This window comes from Haliotis cracherodii, unplaced genomic scaffold, assembly GCF_022045235.1.
Source record: "Haliotis cracherodii isolate W230 unplaced genomic scaffold, xgHalCrac1.p SCAF_9, whole genome shotgun sequence".
Taxonomy (NCBI): Eukaryota; Metazoa; Mollusca; class Gastropoda; order Lepetellida; family Haliotidae; genus Haliotis; species Haliotis cracherodii.
In genome coordinates this window covers 11,165,648-11,188,705 of record NW_027266343.1, presented here as the reverse complement: position 1 = coordinate 11,188,705, position 23,058 = coordinate 11,165,648, and the positions used below count along the sequence as shown (strand labels likewise).

Sequence of the window (23,058 nt, the reverse complement as noted above, 5' to 3'; positions counted from 1 at the left end):
ATGATTACTCCAAGCATATGCAATATGATTTGCTGCTAATATTTACTGCAACCTAATGCAATATCATACCTGACATCACATGATTACTCCAACAATATGCAATATGATACATCACATCACATGATCACTCCAACAATATGCAATATGATACATGACATCACATGATTACTCAAACAATATGCAATTTGATACATGACATCATATGATTACTCCAACAATATGCAATATGATACATGACATCACATGATTACTCCAACAATATGCACATGATACGTGACATCACATGGTTACTCCAGCAATATGCAATATCATACATGATATCACATGATTACTCCACGTATATTCAATATCATACATGACATCACATGATTACTCAAAGCATATGCAATACGATACATGACATCACATGGTTACTCCAAGCATATGCAATATGATATATGACATCACATGATTACTCCAAGCATATGCAATATGATACATGACATCATATGATTAGACCAACAATATGCAATAAGATACATGGCATCATTTGATTACTCCAATCATACGCAATATGATAGATGACATCACATGATCACTCCAACAATATGTAATATAATACATGACATCAAATGATCACTCCAACAATATGCAATATGATACATGACATCACATGATTACTCCAAGCATATGCCATATGATACATGACATCACATGATTTCTCCAATATATGCAATATGATACATGACATCACAGTATTACTCCAAGCATATGCAATATGATACATGACATCACAGTATTACTCCAAGCATATGCAATATGATACTTGACATCACATGATTACTCCAAGCATATGCAATATGATATATGACATCACATGATTACTCCAACAATATGCAATATGATACATGACATCACATGATTTACTGCCACCATTCGCAGTATCAGAAATGACCTCCTGTTTTCAGATACATAGAGAATATCACTGTTTGTGACGTGGTATTACGGGGATGAAACGGGCCCATTTTGACCTTCTGAGTCGCCGTGGTATAAAGAGGGGATCATACACCTCCGACCCCTCTACATACGGGTTCTCAGCAGACGTGCTGTAGTCATCCTCCCACCAGTCCAGCCCCCGCTCGTGTCGTGTTCCTGTAGAAACAGAAGCTTATCATTTACACAATTATCGAGAAACATGCGTTTAACCAGCCACTAACGTATAAATCTTATCATGTTGTGCAAATTCATCATTTCAACACCGGAGAAGAATCAGTCTTGAATATCTACCGAAACAGATTCCATGGTGACATATAAGACAAATTAGTGATGTAAATTATAAAAATAGATCACCGAAAATCTATACTATTGCCTGATGCAAATTATCAAAGTCAACCCCAGAGAATATTAGTCTCGAATATTCGCCGAAACAAACTCTCAGAGTCGTTAAATTTTAAATAGTGATAAAATTATGTGAATACATCCCTGAAACTCGGTGATGACACCAAATGAGGGTAATATTATTATAAATATGATAACATCGTGTACATGTATCATGTTGACATGTAATGTGTCACATTTTGCAAACTTCCTCTGAATGTATACTATATTGTCTTGGGAATGACTTAACCAGGCCTTTGATGAAAATCTTACTTGTAATCAAAATGTGTCTTTCCATGAAATTTGATTAAAATGTACATGTCCTGTAGTTTGATGTGTAGAGGCAATTTTCTGGCGCTGATAGCATATTGCACGACCCGAAGGGACAAATCAAAATCATGAATTTTATCCTAAAGATTGGTACAGATGCTGTCATCCTTTTGCGTTTCAATAAACAGGTCCAGATAGAACACTGAATATGATAACGTACAGATCGGCCACATTGGCTGCTGAAAATGTTGCCTGTATCATGAGCCAATGACATACGGAGATATATGTCGTGCACCGGTATCGACGTTGGTGAACCCTCCATGTTACTTTATGTTCATAACAGGAACGTAAACTACATCCACCTATCAACTCATGCCTTTTATTATACCTGGCGTGACGTTGTCTAGGACGCAGGCAATTACTCCGCCGATCAGCATTGGGTTGGACAAAAGGATCTTGATGAAACTGTCAGCATCTGAATTACCTGAAACACAAACAAACTCAAGTCTTGCAATGGTGTAATAACGCTTAAACAGACGAACAAGAGAACAGCTGTGTAATGTGTGACCCGTTCTCAAGGCTGGAGTACATTCATTGGCACGCTAATATAACCTGACAACTGCTAGCAGGAGACGGGTAATTGCTGTCTTCACCTCTGATTCACATTAAGACATTCATCACATTTATCCCATTTTCAGTTGCTTCTTATCAACAGTCGACTCAAGCACAGGGTTAGCTTGGTTCTTGTTTAACGCCGCACTCAGCAATATTCCAGCTATATGTCGGCGGTCTGTAAATAATCGAATCTTGACCAGACAATCCAGTGATTGATATGTAGCGCATCGACCTACGCTAAAAGCAAACGAGCCTGACCACCTGATCCCACAGTTGCCTCTTACGACAAGCATCTGTTGCTGAAGACCAATTCTAACCCGGATCTTCACGGGTAATGTTAAGACGTTCTGAAGAATACATACTGTACTGATGGTAGTATTAATACTACTAGCCTTTGTGTTGAAAGATGAACTGTATTGCGAACAAAGGAATGTACAGTACCAGATGAAAAGAGATTATTGGCTCATGGGACTATAACTGTACCTGTTTTGATTGCATCTGGACGGGTGGTAACCCAGTCGGGAATCATGAACCCAACAAAGAGAGAAGTGCCAATGATGACAACGTTCCGAGTGGATGACAGATCTACAACCTGTAGGTTGGAGAGAATGAAACCCACGAGTGGCCCATACAGAATGAGCATAGAGCCCCCCAGCACAGAGTAGGGAATGGTGACAAAGACGGCCCCCAGTTTGGTGAAGATGCTCAGAAGAATGAAGATTACTCCTGTCAGTTGTAGAACGCGACGGCTGGACACCTAAGGTGATAGAACAACAATTTTAAGACAGTTTCATGTATTGAACGGACTTGAAGCCTAAATTTGGTGATTCACCCAATGATAAGTTACTTGAAATTTTCTCAATACAAAAATACTCCCATTGATAAAACGTGTATGCACTGTTTCGAAAACAGCCGTGATTAATGACGTTTGAGTGGCTTAATACTAGTAAATAATATCGCGAAAAGACAAATTTAAGTTATAAGAGAAAAACTCTATTTTGATATCTTGTAAATTATTATTATTGTATCATACATTTATATACTGAATCTGTCCAGGAACTAGTATCTGCTCAAATGTGGTTTTATTTCTACCCCCTCCAGTGGATGCGTTTGCATTCCATTTGATAAACTAAACAAGTATGAAATACTCACATCCCCCGCCAATATGACATGTCGGGTGTGTGCTATGCATTAGCTCCTGTGAACTATGTTCACTGGGCCTTTTTGTAAAGAAATATAGTATGTTTTTCAAGATCGGCTCCGGAAACGAGGACTACCTCCATTTTCAGTTAAAATCAACGTCGTTGCCATGGAAACTCGAAAAATAACTTTAAAAAAAAATCTCAAACTATCCAAAGGCACCAGTACACACCTAGACCTATCAATGTGCAAAATATGGTTAAGAAATATGGTACGGTTTTCAAGATCTGCTCCGGAAACGAGGACTACTGCCATTTTCAGTCTAAATCAAAGTCATTGCCATGGAACTAAAAAAATATTGTTTTTAAACATGCCAAACTATCAAAAGGCACCAGTTCACCACTAGACCTATCTATGTGCCAAGTATGACAAAGAAATATGGTACGGTTTTCAAGATCTGCTCCGGAAACGAGGACTACTGCCATTTTCAGTCTAAATCAAAGTCATTGCCATGGAACTAAAAAAATATTGTTTTTAAACATGCCAAACTATCAAAAGGCACCAGTTCACCACTAGACCTATCTATGTGCCAAGTATGACAAAGAAATATGGTACGGTTTTCAAGATCTGCTCCAGAAACGAGGACTACTGCCATTTTCAGTCTAAATCAAAGTCGTTGCCATGGAAACTCAAAAAATAACTTTTTTTTAAAAATCCCAAACTATCAAAAGGCACCAGTTCACCACTAGATCTATCTATGTGCCAAGTTTGGTGAAGAAATATGGTACGATTTTCAAGATCTGCTCCGGAAACGAGGACTACTGCCATTTTCAGTCTAAATCAAAGTCGTTGCCATGGAAACGAAAAAAATAACTTTTTTAAAAATCCCAAACTATCAAAAGGCACCAGTTCACCACTAGATATATCTATGTGCCAAGTTTGGTGAAGAAATATGGTACGATTTTCAAGATCTGCTCCGGAAACGAGGACTACTGCCATTTTCAGTCTAAATCAAAGTCGTTGCCATGGAAACGAAAAAAATAACTTTTTTAAAAATCCCAAACTATCAAAAGGCACCAGTTCACCACTAGATCTATCTATGTGCCAAGTTGGGTGAAGAAATATGGTACGATTTTCAAGATCTGCTCCGGAAACGAGGACTACTGCCATTTTCAGTCTAAATCAAAGTCGTTGCCATGGAAACACAAAAAATAACTTTTTTAAAAATCCCAAACTATCAAAAGGCACCAGTTCACCACTAGATCTATCTATGTGCCAAGTATGACAAAGAAATATGGTACGGTTTTCAAGATCTGCTCCGGAAACGAGGACTACTGCCATTTTCAGTCTAAATCAAAGTCGTTGCCATGGAAACGAAAAAAATAACTTTTAAAAAAAATCTCAAACTATCCAAAGGCATCAGTTCACAACTAGACCTATCAATGTGCAAAATATGGTTAAGAAATATGGTACGGTTTTCAAGATCTGCTCCGGAAACGAGGACTACTGCCATTTTCAGTCTAAATCAAAGTCGTTGCCATGGAAACACAAAAAATAACTTTTTTAAAAATCCCAAACTATCAAAAGGCACCAGTTCACCACTAGATCTATCTATGTGCCAAGTTTGGTGAAGAAATATGGTACGATTTTCAAGATCTGCTCCGGAAACGAGGACTACTGCCATTTTCAGTCTAAATCAAAGTCGTTGCCATGGAAACTAAAAAAATATTGTTTTTAAACATGCCAAACTATCAAAAGGCACCAGTTCACCACTAGACCTATCTATGTGCCAAGTATGACGAAGAAAAAGGGTACGGTTTTCAAGATCTACTCCGGAAACGAGGACTACTGCCATTTTCAGTCTAAATCAAAGTCGTTGCCATGGAAACTCAAAAAATAAAACAAATTTAAATCCCAAACTATTAAAAGGCACCAGTTCACCACTAGACCTATCTATGTGCAAAAGTATGGTGAAGAAATATGGTACGGTTTTCAAGATCTGCTCCGGAAACGAGGACTACTGCCATTTTCAGTCTAAATCAAAGCCGTTGCCATGGAAACTCAAAAAATAACTTTTTTAAAAATCCCAAACTTTCAAAAGGCACCAGTTCACCACTAGATCTATCTATGTGCCAAGTTTGGTGAAGAAATATGGTACGGTATTCAAGATCTGCTCCAGAAACGAGGACTACTGCCATTTTCAGTCTAAATCAAAGTCGTTACCATGGAAACTCAAAAAATAACTTTTTAAAAATCCCAAACTATCAAAAGGCACCAGTTCACCACTAGATCTATCTATGTGCCAAGTTGGGTGAAGAAATATGGTACGATTTTCAAGATCTGCTCCGGAAACGAGGACTACTGCCATTTTCAGTCTAAATCAAAGTCGTTGCCATGGAAACGAAAAAAATAACTTTTTTTAAAATCCCAAACTATCAAAAGGCACCAGTTCACCACTAGATCTATCTATGTGCCAAGTTGGGTGAAGAAATATGGTACGATTTTCAAGATCTGCTCCGGAAACGAGGACTACTGCCATTTTCAGTCTAAATCAAAGTCGTTGCCATGGAAACGAAAAAAATAACTTTTTTAAAAATCCCAAACTATCAAAAGACACCAGTTCACCACTAGATCTATCTATGTGCCAAGTTGGGTGAAGAAATATGGTACGATTTTCAAGATCTGCTCCGGAAACGAGGACTACTGCCATTTTCAGTCTAAATCAAAGTCGTTGCCATGGAAACGAAAAAAATAACTTTTTTAAAAATCCCAAACTATCAAAAGACACCAGTTCACCACTAGATCTATCTATGTGCCAAGTTGGGTGAAGAAATATGGTACGATTTTCAAGATCTGCTCCGGAAACGAGGACTACTGCCATTTTCAGTCTAAATCAAAGTCGTTGCCATGGAAACGAAAAAAATAACTTTTTTAAAAATCCCAAACTATCAAAAGACACCAGTTCACCACTAGATATATCTATGTGCCAAGTTGGGTGAAGAAATATGGTACGATTTTCAAGATCTGCTCCGGAAACGAGGACTACTGCCATTTTCAGTCTAAATCAAAGTCGTTGCCATGGAAACTCAAAAAATAACTTTTTTAAAAATCCCAAACTATCAAAAGGCACCAGTTCACCACTAGATCTATCTATGTGCCACGTTTGGTGAAGAAATATGGTACGGTTTTCAAGATCTGCTCCGGAAACAAAATGTGACGGACGAACGGACGGCCGGACAGAAGGACGGACGGACGGCACCCATTCCTATATCCCCCTTCCACTTCGTGGCGGGGGATAATAAGCTGAACACAGTGATGATTGGAGTTTAGATATGATTTCTTAGTAGGCAATCAACCCTATTGAACGTTATTTTCTTTTTGTGCGTTGCTTGCCACAACTATAAAGTGCATTGTAACATTATCGGTGTGTCACAGCTATAAAATTCATTGTAACATTACCGGTGTGTCATAGTTATAAAGTGCATTGTAACATTACCGGTGTGTCATAGCTATAGAGTGCATTGTAACATTACCGATGTGTCATAGTTATAAAGTGCATTGTAACATTACCAGAGTGTCATAGTTATAAAGTGCATTGTAACATTACCGGTGTGTCATAGCTATAGAGTGCATTATCATACCACCATGTCAGAATGATGAGATCTGATTGGTCCACGTGATCTTGATAAAATACTATGTAATAAATTTCTCAGCGGGGAAATAAATCTCTTATACCCCGCCACAAGCAATACAGTCTGCACGTGGATTTCTGAGAGGCAGAATAAATCCCTTATACCCCACTTCAAAGAAAAAAGCCTCACGGTTGTTCCGAGACAAAGGAAGTCACGTGACATAGCACAAGTTAACCTCAGCTCAATCGAACAGCTGTTTTTCATTAATTTTGAATTGTGGTAATTCTTTAACAATGTCGTATTAAAACATGTCGGTAAGATAAATTCGTTGTAGCATGATCACTCGGGGTACATGGAGTTTTATGCGTCCTTCGTCAGGTTTTATAAGTGCATTGTAACATTTGCGTGTCAGCCGTTCTCTAGTACTTATTATGTCTCCTGAACACACTTGAGAAGGAATGCGTGCTATTTGTTCAAACAAGGGTAAAATACCTTTGTCAGTCCGATCATGGAAATGTTGTAGCCATAGGAAGATGTGCCGTGACCTATTCCAAGACCTCCTGCGAGGATCACCATAGCACCTTCCACAGAGATGCCTCTGTTGACTGCGTGGGCAGGCGGTGGTGGAAGGTAGGCAGTACGTGCGCATGCGCTGTAGTCGCCGATTGAGTCAATAATCGACAGGAAAGTTGACATCATGAAACTTGTGAATGCAAATGCGTTGAATTGAGGCATTCCAAATTGGCCTGAATGTACATAATGTGATTGATAAAGCATACCCTGTGTACATCCATACATGGACTGCCAACGTGCAGGTGTTAAATATAATTTTCTTACGGTGAGTTTTAGACAGTCAGTGAACTATTGTTATTGCAATTATTGCAAAGCCATAACACGTGATCATCTTCAACGTGAAGATTATTGCTCAAAATAATAATTATGAGCATATGAGCTCTGAATGGCTCGCATAGATTTGTTCACAAGAATGGAAAAAGTTGAGTGATATTGTTTTTCCATTTCACACTATCGTTAGAGTAGTTTGACATCGATGGTAACTAATTTTATTTCAGTCTGTCTGCGATGTATTGGCATCGGGCCATGAACAATCGCAATGCATCGACAGATCGATCGATCAATAATTACGCTTCGAATCAAAGAATTGATAATCATAGTTAATTGGTCATCAGAAGCTCAAAACACAATTTGTTCTTGATATTAAAAATAAATCTGACTCAACGAGTTATGGATCATTTTTTTATGTTATTTTGGTGTGTTTTTCATCTTTTGGGAAATGGGGTATCTTTATGAAATTTGGTGCTCTTACTTCAATACAAAAATATATTCCCCAACATAGTCATTATCCCACCCCAACTGTTTTGTTCAATATATTTGCCTGGGTAAGGGAAGGAAAACCAGCTGCTGTCGCCGATGACGTGTGTCCGTGAGTCTGTACGGGCGTAGTACTGGATGTTCTTAGGGTCCGGAGACAGAGAACCAGTCACAGTCAAGATGGCTGACAGAGCCCAACCCACAACCATAGATATCAGCACCTACACATCGAAGAAATGGTATGTCAAGCAGTGTGCTGTATAAAGGGTCAATATTATTCATATCATGTGAATACAGTACAACCAGTGATGCAACCTTATTACATTAGAAAATGTGGCATTATAACCAGGTTGGTTTGTTTGTTTTACGCCGCACTCAGCAATATTCGAGCTATATGACGACGGTCTGTAAATAATCGAGACTGGACCAGACAATCCAGTGATTGTTATCATGAGCATCGATCCACACAATTGGGATCGATGACATGCTTCAACCAAGTCAGCGAGCCTGACCACCCGACCCCGTTAGTAGCCTCTTACGACAAGCATAGTCACCTTTTACAGCAAGCATGAGTTGCTGAAGACCTATTCTACCCCGGATCTTCCCGGGCCCATTATATCCATGTAGGCGAAAGATGTCCCTGATTGATATTATAATGAAAGCGACAAAACCATTTTCATATGTATTAGAAATATCTGCCAAAAAATAGTCGATTTCACGATTCCGACTATATCATGAGCAGGTGTTTGTGTGTTGGTATCAAAACCAGATTGGTATTATCAAAAGGTAATTTTGGTCCTAGAAACAATGGTATTATAACCAGGTTGTACGGTATGTGAATGTCCTTACTGCAAATGTTTTGTGATTGCCAGTCCATGACAAGTGAAAGCCCTTCTGTCGGCTCCAGGCCGGGAATGGAGTGGAAATATTTGACATGCTGGTCGACAGAATGAAGGCAATGGCTGCAGTTCTGGAAGAAGATCAGCATATAATGTTTCACAAATCTTGACAGCACAAATTGTCATAACAGTGTAAAATTTACTTTCATCATCTCCGTGGATATTCAGAGGCAGACGTTTTCAACCACGGAAACAATAAAAAGGCGACGGGTTTCAATTCACTACTTTTTTCTGTAACAGGCGGAACAAAACTAAGTGTTTGTGACCCACAAAACATTACGTTTCAGAACATCCAGCATGTCATGTGAACGATTAATGTTTTATCTAAAATCTGTGGACAAAGTCCTCTACAGCATGACTTCTTCACATCCCAACCCTCTTGACAAGTAATGGTCAGGCCCTTACTTTGACGGCTACTGACCCATGAAGATCAGGGAGAAAATTGGTCTTCAGCAACCAATGCTTGTCGTAAAAGGCGACAATGCTTGTCGGATGCTTGTCGTAAGAGGCGACTATGCTTGTCGAAAAAGGCGACTATGCTTGTCGTAAAAGGCGACTATGCTGGTCGTAAGAGGCGACTAACGGAATCGGGTGGTAATAGGCTCTCTGACTTGGTTGATGCATGTCATATCCCAGTTGCGTGGATCAATGCTCATGATGTCAATCACTGGATTGTCTGGCCCAGACTCGATTATTTACAGACCGCCGCCATATAGCTGGGATGCTTCTGAGCGCTGCGTTAAACAAGAAACATGTTTGAAGTATCTTGACTTACACAACTGCAATTCCCCAGTGAGTTTCCGAGAACTTCGAGGCGACTTTTGACAGGAAGAGCCCAGCCAATGATATTGCAGGAACGACGGTCACGGGACCAATGAAACGTAGTAATAAACCAACCAATCCTGTAGCTCCTATCAAAGTGTGTATGACTCCAGCGAGCATAAGACTTCCCATCAACTGCAAAAGAGTGTGTCAAAGCTTCAGCCTTTCAGCTAGACATATATATTTCTTTATTACATATACTTCTAATTTGAGTAACATTTACCATTCCACGTTTCGATTTAACTGGAAACCTGAAAACTTCAGTCCAGTTTATACTTTGAAAATGAAATATGATCATGTTTTAAAATGACATAAAAACTCAGCTTTCAACTGCATATTAATAATTGTAATTAGTAAAAATCTTTGAACACTCTGCTACATTATATGTACAACAAACAGCGACATATCAGTGCACATTCACTACTACATTATGGGGCGGCACGGGTGCCCCATTCGTCTGACGCGCCGCAATTCGCTGCGAAGAGTTGCGTCCCTTGGGCACACCAGAAACCTATGATTGGTTGTAACAATCCCGGTTCGGCCCGAGGATGTTAGCCAAGCGGTAAACGTCTGACACCAGCATCACTTCGGTCTTTTCACCAACATGAAGCTGACACACCGTGATATATTTAAAATCCTGTTAAAAGTTTCGCGACAACCTGGTATCATCACTATTTCATAGTGATTAATACACACGTGATCGTGATTAATCGGAATCGTAGTCGACTCTGCCTTTAGCAGAGATTTTTTTATGAATATGGAAAGGTTTTTGTCGCTTTTATTAATATTAAACATGTTGAAATGAGAGAGGAAATACAAATATTTTCTTTATTATTGTTTGCTGTATAAAGCTTAACTATTAAAACCATAAATTATTTGAAACATAACATAATATATTCGAAATACATTGGAAATATTTTATAGTGCTGACAAATTGTGGAACAATATAACTATTTATCCTCGGACGACCTTATTACAATAACTAATACAATATCATTCTTATTTCAATGCCAGTAAAATCGAACATGTAAATATTCATTTTACAAATGGCGATCAGGATACTATTCTTTTTAAAATTATTCTTTCGTAACCATCATATTTTTTCAACTATTGTTAGATATTCATTTAAAGCGACTGATCACCTGTTGTATTTTATTATCGATGAACTCATCCGGCACAGGCAGCAGCCCGCGAGTGTTGAGGGACACATTCACTGTTGTGTTTTCATACAACTCAGCTGGAAATCAGAAATGGAATGTAAATCAGATATTGGAAAAATATTTATATGAACATTAGATATATTTCAGTAATTGCGTAGCACGTATTATTCTGTGAATGTTCATAATGGCATGAACTCTCATTTATATGAAGCCAAAAATATGCTTATCTGGACAGAAAGCAAGAGGACACCATAAAATATGAAAAAAAGTTACCTTTCACGTTCAATGTAAAAGAATATTTGGTGGCTGGGAATGTCATTTATGACTAATAAGAAGGGATTCAGAATACATTACATGAACTCTTAGAGACTGAAATATAGGTATTTCTCAAAATTAAACTTCTCATTATCTCTGTTGATTATGCCTACCAAGTGATTCCTGGGTTGGACACTTCCACTCTGCAAAGGATGTCATGGTAAGCAACGGTATCAGGTAGTAGGTATCCGGGCCTTGGAAAACTGGGAGTCTGCAGTATACATGTATGTCATGGAATCACGTTTTGTTCGACGAAGAGGACAGTTAACTTGTAAATCAGAAGTATATATGAAGGGGAACACATTTCCATTCCTTTCATAAGTACAAATGAAGGAGGATATTTCCATTCCTCTCATAAGTACAAATAAAGGAAGATATTTCCATTCCTCTCATAAGTACAAATAAAGGAAGATATTTCCATTCCTCTCATAAGTACAAATAAAGGAAGATATTTCCATTCCTCTCATAAGTACAAATAAAGGAAGATATTTCCATTCCTCTCTTAAGTACAAATGAAGGAAGATATTTCCATTCCTCTCATGAGTACAAATGAAGGAATATATTTCCATTCCTCTCATACGTACAAATGAAGGAAGATATTTCCATTCCTTTCATAAGTACAAATGAGGGAAGATATTTCCATTCCTCTCATAAGTACAAATGAAGGAAGATATTTCCATTCCTCTCATGAGTACAAATGAAGGAGGATATTTCCATTCCTCTCATACGTACAAATGAAGGAGGATATTTCCATTCCTCTCATAAGTACAAATGAAGGAGGATATTTCCATTCCTCTCATGAGTACAAATGAAGGAGGATATTTCCATTCCTCTCATACGTACAAATGAAGGAGGATATTTCCATTCCTCTGATACGTACAAATGAAGGAGGATATTTCCATTCCTCTCATAAGTACAAATGAAGGAAGATATTTCCATTCCTCTCATGAGTACAAATGAAGGAGGATATTTCCATTCCTCTCATACGTACAAATGAAGGAGGATATTTCCATTCCTCTCATACGTACAAATGAAGGAGGATATTTCCATTCCTCTCATGAGTACAAATGAAGGAGGATATTTCCATTCCTCTGATACGTACAAATGAAGGAGGATATTTCCATTCCTCTCATGAGTACAAATGAAGGAGGATATTTCCATTCCTCTCATGAGTACAAATGAAGGAAGATATTTCCATTCCTTTCATAAGTACAAATGAGGGAAGATATTTCCATTCCTCTCATACGTACAAATGAAGGAGGATATTTCCATTCCTCCGATAAGTACAAATGAAGGAGGATATTTCCATTCCTCTCATAAGTACAAATGAAGGAGGATATTTCCATTCTTCTGATACGTACAAATGAAGGAGGATATTTCCATTCCTCTCATACGTACAAATGAAGGAGGATATTTCCATTCCTCTCATACGTACAAATGAAGGAGGATATTTCCATTCCTCTCATAAGTACAAATGAAGGGGGATATTTCCATTCCTCTCATGAGTACAAATGAAGGGGGATATTTCCATTCCTCTCATGAATACAAATGAAGAAAGGTATTTCCATTCCTCTCATAAGAACAAAAGAAGGAGGATATGTCCATTCCTCTCATAAGTACAAAAGATGGGGGGACACATTTCCATTTCTCACGCAAGTGGTCTTTTAAATTGCGGTATGGAGAATCCACGGTATTTGTTTAAATTAGAAATTCAACAGCATGGTTAATTCACTTCAAATTACACTCAGCTATGTCGTGTTCAAGTGTTTGTTTGTATCTGAAGCTTTATTTTGCGATAACCCCATGGGGGTTCTGGAGATAGGTCCCCAGTTTTGAAGTATAGATACTATGATTTGGTCCCCAGTTTTGCAGTATAGATACTATGATTTGGTCCCCAGTTTTGCAGTATAGACACTATGATTTGGTCCCCACCTTTGCAGTATAGACGCTATGATTTGGTCCCCACTTTTGCAGTATAGACACTATGATTTGGTCCCCACTTTTGCAGCATAGATACCATGATTTGGTCCCCAGTTTTGCAGTATAGACACTATGATTTGGTCCCCACTTTTGCAGTATAGACACTATGATTTGGTCCCCAGTTTTGCAGTATAGATATCATGATTTGGTCCCCAGTTTTGCAGTATAGACACTATGATTTGGTCCCCACTTTTGCAGTATAGATACTATGATTTGGTCCCCAGTTTTGCAATATAGATACTATGATTTGGCTGTTGACAACGAACACGTGGATCGTTGCCCATCTTTTTATTTACAGTTTTTTTCTGGTCTAGACTAGGTTATTTACACATCGACGTGATGGTGCAGAGTATTTTATACAACGGCGTTCAATTACATTAAACCATGAAGTTTGGAAATGATTCTGTTCTAATTTGTCAATCAGAGGTTTAAAAATACAATACCAACAACTGATTGAAACAAAAGGTTTGACAACTTAATCACAGATGCAGCATGTGTATAACAGTATGTGTGGCAATATATTTTACAGGAGAGAAAGAAAGATAGTTTTGTTATTTGTAGGGACAGCAGACAGCTTGAAATCTACATCCCTCTAATCCACATCTATTGCGTGACAAGTCCCTCTCTTGTTTGTTTTCTTGTTCAACGCCGCACTCAGCTATTTTCAGGCTATTTGACGACGGTCTGTAAATAATCGAGTCTGGACAAGACAATCCAGTGATTAATATCATGAGCATCGATCCACGAAATTGAGATACGATGACATGCATCAACCAAGTCAGCGAGCCTGACCACCCGATCCCGTTAGTCGCCTCTTACGACAAGAACAGTCGCATTTTATGGCAAAAATGGGTTGCTGAAGATCTATTCTACACCGGATCTTTCAGGTAAACAGCTGACTTGCATTTGCATGTGTTGCACGAGTGTTTCGGTGAAGCAGGATACGCTCACCATTTCGCGGACACATGGTATCATCACTTATTTGATAGTGATTCATAAGCAAATGCTCATGATGCAGTCGGCATCGTACAATAGAGATTTCTTTAGGAGTGAGTGAGTTGGGTTTTGTCCTCTGTATACTGTTTGACATAAAACACTTCTAGCTTATACAATACAAGACCAGTCCAGTGAGTGAGTGAGTGAGTGAGTGAGTGAGTGAGTGAGTGAGTGAGTTGGGTTTAGCGCCGCTTTTAACAATATTCCAGTTATATCGCGGCGTGTCAGGTTAATGTTGGATGAAAGCCCGAAGTGATGCAGGTCTCAGACGTTTACCACTTCGGTGAAACCCATAAGCATGGGTATGGTGCTGACAAACCTAGAAACATAATCGGGGCGAACCGGGATTCGAACCCACACTCATAGGTTTCTGGCGTGCCCAAGGGACGCAACTCTGCACAGCGAATCGCGGCGCCTTAGACGACTGGGCCACCCGTGCCCCCGATTTCTTTAGGCTATGGAAGGGGTTTTGTCGTTTGTATTCAATGTAGATCTGAGTGGAATTTAGATCTGAAGCCTCCTCATTATATGTGGACACGAATACACCCTCAATACACTTATCAGAAATCGTAGATGTTAACGTTACACTGAAACTAATACTTATAGTAGATATAGTTGCGCTGTGAACAATTGATGACAACGAACCTGACACCGAAGGTCGACATGAGGAATGTTGTCAGGCCAGTCACAAACATTGTAGAAGACAGAACCTTGGTTTTAAGGAGCTCGTTGTCTCCGGCGCACATGCATTCAGCGAAGACGAGAGTCACGGAGAGACACCTTGAAATACTGACCAATACTTGCTGAGAAGGACAAAACCACATTATCGAGATAAGACTTAAACGACTTGGACAATTTACATAAGTAAACATATAACCATGAATAACGAACGTTTGAGCACGGGTTGAACAAGGAATTTGGAATAATGGTTAGCTTTTATCTCTTGTTGGTCTGTTGGTTTGTTGTTTAACTCAGCAATATTCCAGCTATATGACGGCGGTGTGTAAATAATCGAGTCTGGACCAGACAATCCAGTGATTGACATCATGAGCATCGATCCACGCAATTGGGACCAATGAAATGCATCAACCAAGTCAGCGAGCCTGACCACCCGATCCCGTTAGTCGCCGTTTACGACAAGCATAGTCGCCTTTTACGGCAAGCATGGGTTGCTGAAGACCTATTCTAACCCGGTTCTTCACAAGCCAATGGACTTCAGTTCAGCAAAAATGAAAATGTAATTATCTTACTTTGCAAATTCGTAATTTTTAAATATAGATATTCCAAAAAGGTACCGAACTTCAAGTTTCTTAAAAAAGAGATTTACAAATATTACATGCTTACAAAATACACAGCTCTCATAAGTAATAGTATCGATAAATTCTACAAATTTTGGTCATCTTGTCATCTTTTGTTTCCCACATAATAATTCTGTCCTCAACTTTTGTTTACTGCCTATGTATTACATTGTATAGCCCATGTGTAACAATGCAACAGAAATAAAGTTAAAAAAAAAAATGAAACCGAGTCAGAATTACGTTTCCTCAATCCATTTTAACGTCATGCTCATAACTGAATGTTTGATATGTTGTAACTTTAGAATTTCAGTGATTACGATTTACCTGCATGGCGAGGCCAAAGGTGACATGGGCCGGGGGGATATCACTGAGACTGTAGATCATCTTTGGTGTCTCAGACGTTACATGTAAATCCACTCGTTTGGTATTTTCATTATCCTCCGTTGCCAGATCTGCGTCAGGGCCATCCATGTCATTTTGATGTGTTGCTAGCATTGTGTTGTTTTCCCCAGACAATTCAATGTCCGCCATGTTTCTCTTGGAAATTAGTGAATACATGAGTTACAGAATTTAACGCATCTGTCATGTAACGAATAAAAACATATGAGAAAGGTAAACACCACTTATCGGCACATGTACCGCTACAAAGTGACTCACGTCGCCTCGTTATTGTATATATCCCTTTTCAGCAACAGTTGTATTGGGGTGGGACCGTCTTTGATCTGCTAGAACCGGGGTCAGCAGACATCAACTTACAAAGCTAACGTAAAACCTCAGTTTAAAGCAAAGTCCATTGTTTGATTCCGACTTTAACATATGCATATGTGTATTCATTACACAAGTTTTATCACAAGATATACATGTACATGTCAAGATTAATTGCATACATTTGTGTTGTGTCGTTGATTCAATCGACAACTGGTTTAAGATGTCAAACATTTCACAAAATACTGCAGCTTCAATAGAGAGGGAGTGAATATTCGCTGCAGAAACTTGGGGTAAGACATTTAGGCAAGAAGTAGGCATGCCCATGGGCGCCAATTGTTCTCCCCTTCATGCTGATCCGTTTCTTTATGTATATGAATCAGAATTTCTGCTCGGACTGGCAAAATCAAAACTAGGTAATTTGGCCTTTAACTTCATTTAATTTCAGTTTCAGGTCTATCGATGATCTGATATCGTTCAATAACCTCCAAGAGGGCCAATTTTCTTGCTCTTCTCCCAAGATTTCAAAGAGCGTCGTGCAACTCTTGCTCAGAAGTTGTTTGACCAAAGTTGCAACATTCGACATTCAGAAAAGCTTTCAAAACGTTTCATAGTAGCCATGTGGAGGACTGTCCATATTTGACTCACCAATGACACAAATGATGCCCGATGCAATTGCCTATTTTGACTTGTTCCATAATTAACATGTTTCTTTTAAAGGTGAACAGTTGACTTGCCTTTGCATGTCTTTGTGGTAGGTACCACCAGTGGGACAGGATACGCTCTCCTTTTCGGAAACACCGGGAAAGATCACTTTTTGATAGTAATTCATAAATAATTGCTCCTGGTGTAGTCGAAGTCGTATAATCGACCTTGCTTTTAGCAGAGATTTGTTAAAAATAAGGAAAGGGTTTTGTCACTTTATTTAATTGTAATTAACATTCGCATAGAGCAGTATATTTAGACTGTGTCCAAGAAATAGTATTGGAATTACAAAAAGCAAAACAAAATCGTTGTTTTTATGGTTGACACGTGCGCAAACATTCTTTACGATATTACTTTGTACATGTCTATACAGTAAACTACGGTTATAACGAACTCAAAGGGACCACTAATTTTAGTTCATTGTAGTAGTTCGTTATATGCATATATACAGCATAACTACAGCATATAGTTGGGACAAAAAAGTAAGTTCGTTATATCCGTCAGTTCGTTATAAGCGTGTTCTTTATAAACGTAGTTTTCTGTATATTTAATATACCATGCGGGCGTAAAACATACACTGGACTTTTAACCCTGGCCACGAGCAGTGACAGACGGAAGGACGGACAAACAAACTGAAGGAGTCGGTTTCTATATGATGAGCTTATTTCGTACAACACGCATACCCCAAACGTAAGTTAATATCACTTAACATTTGCGTGTAACCGAACTCGTAGATTATTACTTACCTTGGAATCGTTATGAATATTTGATCGGACAAGCAGATGTCCATGGGTTGACAATCCCATGTCGGGAAGGTCATATATATAGGCACTATGTACTGCTCGGTACAGTTGTTACACGTTTGATCCCCTGATAAGTTCGTCGTTTGCTTTAGCTATTAATAATATGTGTTATTTATTCGTAGAACTATTGTTGTCAAGAGAATTGGTGTGTCATATTGAAACGGAAAGCTTTATTGTGGGTGTTCACGTTCTCAATATTTAGTGTTTGAATACCAGGCACTATCGGGTTTTCACTTTAATGAAGAGCATGTTCACAAATTATGAATGTTACGGTAGAATAGTTACTAATAAACTGAGGAACAAATGAAACTATACCTCTCTGTTGATGTTTCACATGCTGAACATATATTAAGCTAGTGGTAAAATATGAAAAATGAACTATTCTGGCTCTTTGTCAGAATATTTCAACATGGTTTTATTTTTTTAGATATAATTTGATTTGAAACATTTAAAAAATAAAAAATTGATATGCTGATGGGTATCTTAGACATCTTATCGTTGAAAATAAAAAAATGTTTTCTTTTCGGCTCACATTTATATTTGAAGCATTGCAGGTTGCAAATTCCCCTGTCTTCATTAAACCAATTTATCTTTACACAAAATTCCCCTAACACAGATTACTTTTGAAAAACTGTTGTAGGAATGAGTGATGGTTACAAAGACATAATCAAATTGATTATGATAGAAATACTATTAGTCACACCGCAACAATACATTTATGAACACAGTGTAATGTCATTTTATCCCAACTGCGTGGATCGATGTTCATGATGTCAATCATTGGATTGTCTGGTTCAGACTCGATTATTTACAGACCATCGTCATACAGCTGAAATATTGCTGAGTGCGGTGTTAAACAACAAACAAAGCAAGAAACAAACAAACAAACTGTTTCCCGCGGGTACAATGGAACGTAACTACCAGACCAGAAATAACATTTCTTGAAATATTTTCCGATCATGGGATTCGAACCTGCAATACCACGTGACATTTCGTTACTGATTCCCAGCTAGTTGTCAATTCGACCACTCAAGGAGACAAGAGATATTATTTATGTGTCACGCGGTTACCTCGGCTGTGTATACACAACATATGGACATATAATTTAAAGTAACGCCAAGCCATAATGCTTATGAGACACAATATAACAAAAAATGCATGTGTGTATACAACATAAGAAGAATACTGTTCGTATCCTGTACAAAACATTATTATACATGTTAATATTCTGTCTGGAAAGGGTTTTGTCGCTTTTATTTATTTGAATCTGTAGTCCAACACGGAAGTAGTAAGCTTACACGATCCAAACCCTGAGACGTTGTGAAGTGATTAAGACGTAGGTTTTAGGGTAGGTGTTATATTTTACTGACTCACAACGAGGTGAGCCGTGCAACTTACAACATCATATCACGTGGCCACTATACGTGAATAGAAAATTGTCAACGATTCAATTACTTATTTACATCCCTGTAGCTACATTAAGAGAATATAGAATATGATATAGTGAGAGTATACATTTGTATACATTACCCATATTTGAACTCCCTTTTAGCACGAACGCGCGCGTGATCATCAAAAATAAACTTTAAATTTTGAGTGGAATCAATCTATTTTAGCTCAGCGAGTCTGTCCAGACACCACAGAAAATGTACACATTTATATCCCGTTAATGTACTGTCACGTGTCATCATTCCTAATTAGGGGGCACGGGTGGCCCAGTCGTCTATAGGGCCGAGATTCGCTGTGCAGACTTGCGTCCCTTAGACACGCCAGAAACCTATGAGTGTGGGTTCGAATCCCGATTCACCCCGATTATGTTTCTAGGTTTGTCAGCACCATACCCGTGCTCGTGGGTTTCACCGAAGTGGTAAACGTCTGAGACCTGCATCACTTCGGGCTTTCCTCCCACATTAAGCTGACACGCCGCGATATAACTGTAATACTGTTAAAAGCGGCGTTAAACCCAACTCACTCACTCACTCACTCATTTCTAATTAAAGTGCAGTAGATTCCCGCTTGGCACGAATCACGCAGACCTTTAGATGTATTGTCTGTATTTGTCGATTCCCAAATTGAAACAATATGTTAACCCAGAAATATGTACGTATTTGCAATGATAGTCAATATCAAATACAAAAACACAGTGGTGGCAGCAAAAGTCAGTGATAATAATATATATTCAGTATTATTCACCCAGCGATCCTCACGTGAAAGCTGGTTCCATATTCATGAAATGTGTGTAAGAGATGCCTTAACACGCTCTTGTCTCCTTATATAGTCTTACCAGCTCCTGTAAATTTTTATACAGTACCCTCACCAGTCTAGCAGCTCTAGAACATTACAGAACTTTACATAACATTTTACACCGTCCGCGATATATAGCACCGGAAGTTTACACTTATAGTAATTTCCTGGCGGCTGATTCACTGCCCAAACACAATGCGATGAGCGTCTACCGATCCTCAACAGAAACAATGTAACACAATTACAATCATTGTGACAATAAAACAATAAAGTACACTGCCATATAACAATGTGCATCATGTAATCAAAAGGTTTGTTTGTTTGTTGTTTAACGCCGCATTCAGCAATAATCTATATATGTGACAGCGGGCTTACGTAATCGTGTCTGGACCTGACAATCTAGTGATTGACATCATGAGCATCTATCTACTCAATTTGGATACGATGACATGTATCAATGTTGACCACCAAATCCCGCTAGTCGCATCTAACGACAAGAATGGGTGCTGAAGACAAATTCTAACCCGAATCTTCACGGGTTATTTAAAAGGTAATCTCTCTCCATGACGAAAGCATCCAGTTCTGCCTTATAATATTCATGTTTCGTATATTTGTCAAATATCACTCGCGAATATACACATATACATTGTACTTCTGTTCCGTTGTTTTTACACACTGTGGAGCAATATTTTACACTTCCATCTCTGTTGAGTATCAGACGTGTAGACCGCCTCCGTGGTCTAGTGGTAGAGCGTCCGCCTGGAGAGCGGAAGGTACGGGGTTCGATCCCCGGCCGCGTCATACCAATAGACGTTAAAGGTTGTTACCCTGTCTGGCGCTCGGCATTAAGGGGCTAAAACAAGGACTGGTCGGCTCTGAGTCAGTATACTGTGTCTGAGTGGGGTATTCATGTTAAACTGCGGCATGCTATCTCAGTGGGCTAGCACTATAAATCGGCATCAGTCCGGTCTAGTACAAGCAGCCACACACACACACACACACACACACACATGCATGCACGTCGCTATATATAAGTGCAATAATCTTGGACGCGACGTTAAACCCAAATTCACCTCACCTCACCTGACGTGTATTATACCACAGTTTGTTTATCATATGATAGAAATTGAAGCTTACAATATATCTAATATTTTACTGAGAAAATACGCAGCAAGAACTACGAACATATTTTTGTTTGTTAATGTACAGGGAAATTTCTGAGTAACTCTCCATTCCTTAAAAATTATGGAAGCCGAGGCCCATTATTTTTAAGGAACAGAGAGTTACGAGGATATTCCCCTACTTAAAATACATCCCTATTTTACACTTTGACAAAACATTGCCTTTTGAAAAATATTTGAAAAATAAACCAGAACACTTTGTGGACTATATTTAAACTGTGTGGGTCACACCTTGCGTCATGCACGAGGAATACGTTCTTCCCCGCTGTTGCACGTGCATCAAGCTCCATCGCGAGCTGATATTTACAATGCATGGTACACGGCATTTCATAATTTCGTGGGGTTCTAAACTGGTATTTATTAATCGCTCGCACCTTGTTAATACACGCCGATGGGCAGTTTGGATAATATAGCGCCCTGAACAATGATATATTATGTTTTCCCGACGTCATTAAGGTAACCATCTGTAACACAACATTATTATATTTTATAGCTTTTAAGGGTTATGCAATTTAAAAAAAATATTTAATAGGTAATTTCACACCGCTCCGTCATGTGTCGCCAAAGCTGAGGTCGACAATTAGATGCTGGCGACACATGTTTTCCGGCAAAATTTGTAATCATTCACTTGTCAAATTATAGATAAATAGTTCTGTCTATTTCAAGTGTAATTAATTAAAATTTTGGTTCGAGATAATCTACGATTGGCAAACAACTGTCCATTCCTGAAAAATAATGGTGTTTTAACAATAGAATGACGTCACAGATGTGTTTTACGATGCCCTCATGATCACCACTATCACAGACAGACATATTTTTATATATTTTCGTCTCTCCCCTGTTCATCTGGGGGTAAAAAACAGGCCCGTGAAGATCCGGGGTAGAATAGATCTTCAATAACCCATGCTTGCCGTAAAAGGCGAGTATATATGCTTGTCGTAAGGGGCGACTAACGGGATCGGGTGGTCAGGCTTGCTGACTTGGTTGATGCATGTCATCGATCCCAATTGCGTTGATCGATGCTCATGATGTCAATCACTGGACTGTCTGGTCCACCCTCGATTATTTACACACCGCCGTCAGATAGCTGGAATATTGTTGAGTGTGGCGTTAAACAACAAACAAACAATCAAACAAACACACAAACAAAGAAAACATAATAGAAAATGCATAAAATAGGAGTTTATACATAAAAAAACCCAATACAGCGCGACTCATATAAAGTTATGAGAGACGATACAAAACTATTAATGATAAATTCAGATAAAAATGTTTTACCCATATAACATAAGCTTTCTGCGTTGCAATACATTTATTACCAAGCAGGTTTTGGCAGTGTAATATACTCCATTCACAAGCCTCCCCAAAAATCACAAACACTATAATATTTATGTTTATGGATTTATTATTTTTACAACCAAGGGGCCACGGGTGTCCCCGTCGTCTAAGGCGCCGCGGTTCACTGAGCAGAGTTGCGTCCCTTGGGCACGCCAGAAACATGATTGTTGGTTCGAATCCCGGTTCGCCCCGATTATGTTTCTAGGTTTGTCTGCACCATACCCGTGCTCGTGGGTTTGACCGAAGTGTTAAACGTCTGAGACCTGCATC

The 23,058-nt window shown here is 38.8% G+C and overlaps 1 protein-coding gene across 1 annotated transcript; it reads right to left on the bottom strand.

Annotated features, from left to right (window-relative positions):
* Positions 1–931: 931 nt before the first annotated feature.
* LOC139453323 (solute carrier family 23 member 2-like) lies at positions 932–16,279 on the bottom strand. Its single transcript, XM_071234990.1, has 11 exons — positions 16,137–16,279; positions 15,160–15,317; positions 11,652–11,749; positions 11,206–11,300; positions 10,017–10,198; positions 9,192–9,312; positions 8,407–8,563; positions 7,506–7,759; positions 2,725–2,998; positions 2,015–2,110; positions 932–1,131 (listed from the first exon to the last, which is right to left on the bottom strand). The coding sequence occupies exons 1-11, from the start codon at positions 16,194–16,196 to the stop codon at positions 962–964; spliced, it is 1,665 nt and encodes a 554-aa protein (XP_071091091.1). The 5' UTR covers positions 16,197–16,279; the 3' UTR covers positions 932–961.
* Positions 16,280–23,058: the final 6,779 nt, after the last annotated feature.

What these genes read in the sequence shown, in the direction of transcription:
- LOC139453323 (XM_071234990.1), bottom strand. Translation starts at nt 16,196, where the DNA reads ATGATCTACAGTCTCAGTGATATCCCCCCGGCCCATGTCACCTTTGGC. An exon ending in CCTTTGGCCTCGCCATGCAG is followed by an intron (nt 15,318 to 16,136) that starts GTAAATCGTAAT and finishes TGTCCTTCTCAG; the next exon opens with CAAGTATTGGTCAGTATTTC. An exon ending in CACTGGGGAATTGCAGTTGT is followed by an intron (nt 9,313 to 10,016) that starts GTAAGTCAAGAT and finishes ATCTTCTTCCAG; the next exon opens with AACTGCAGCCATTGCCTTCA.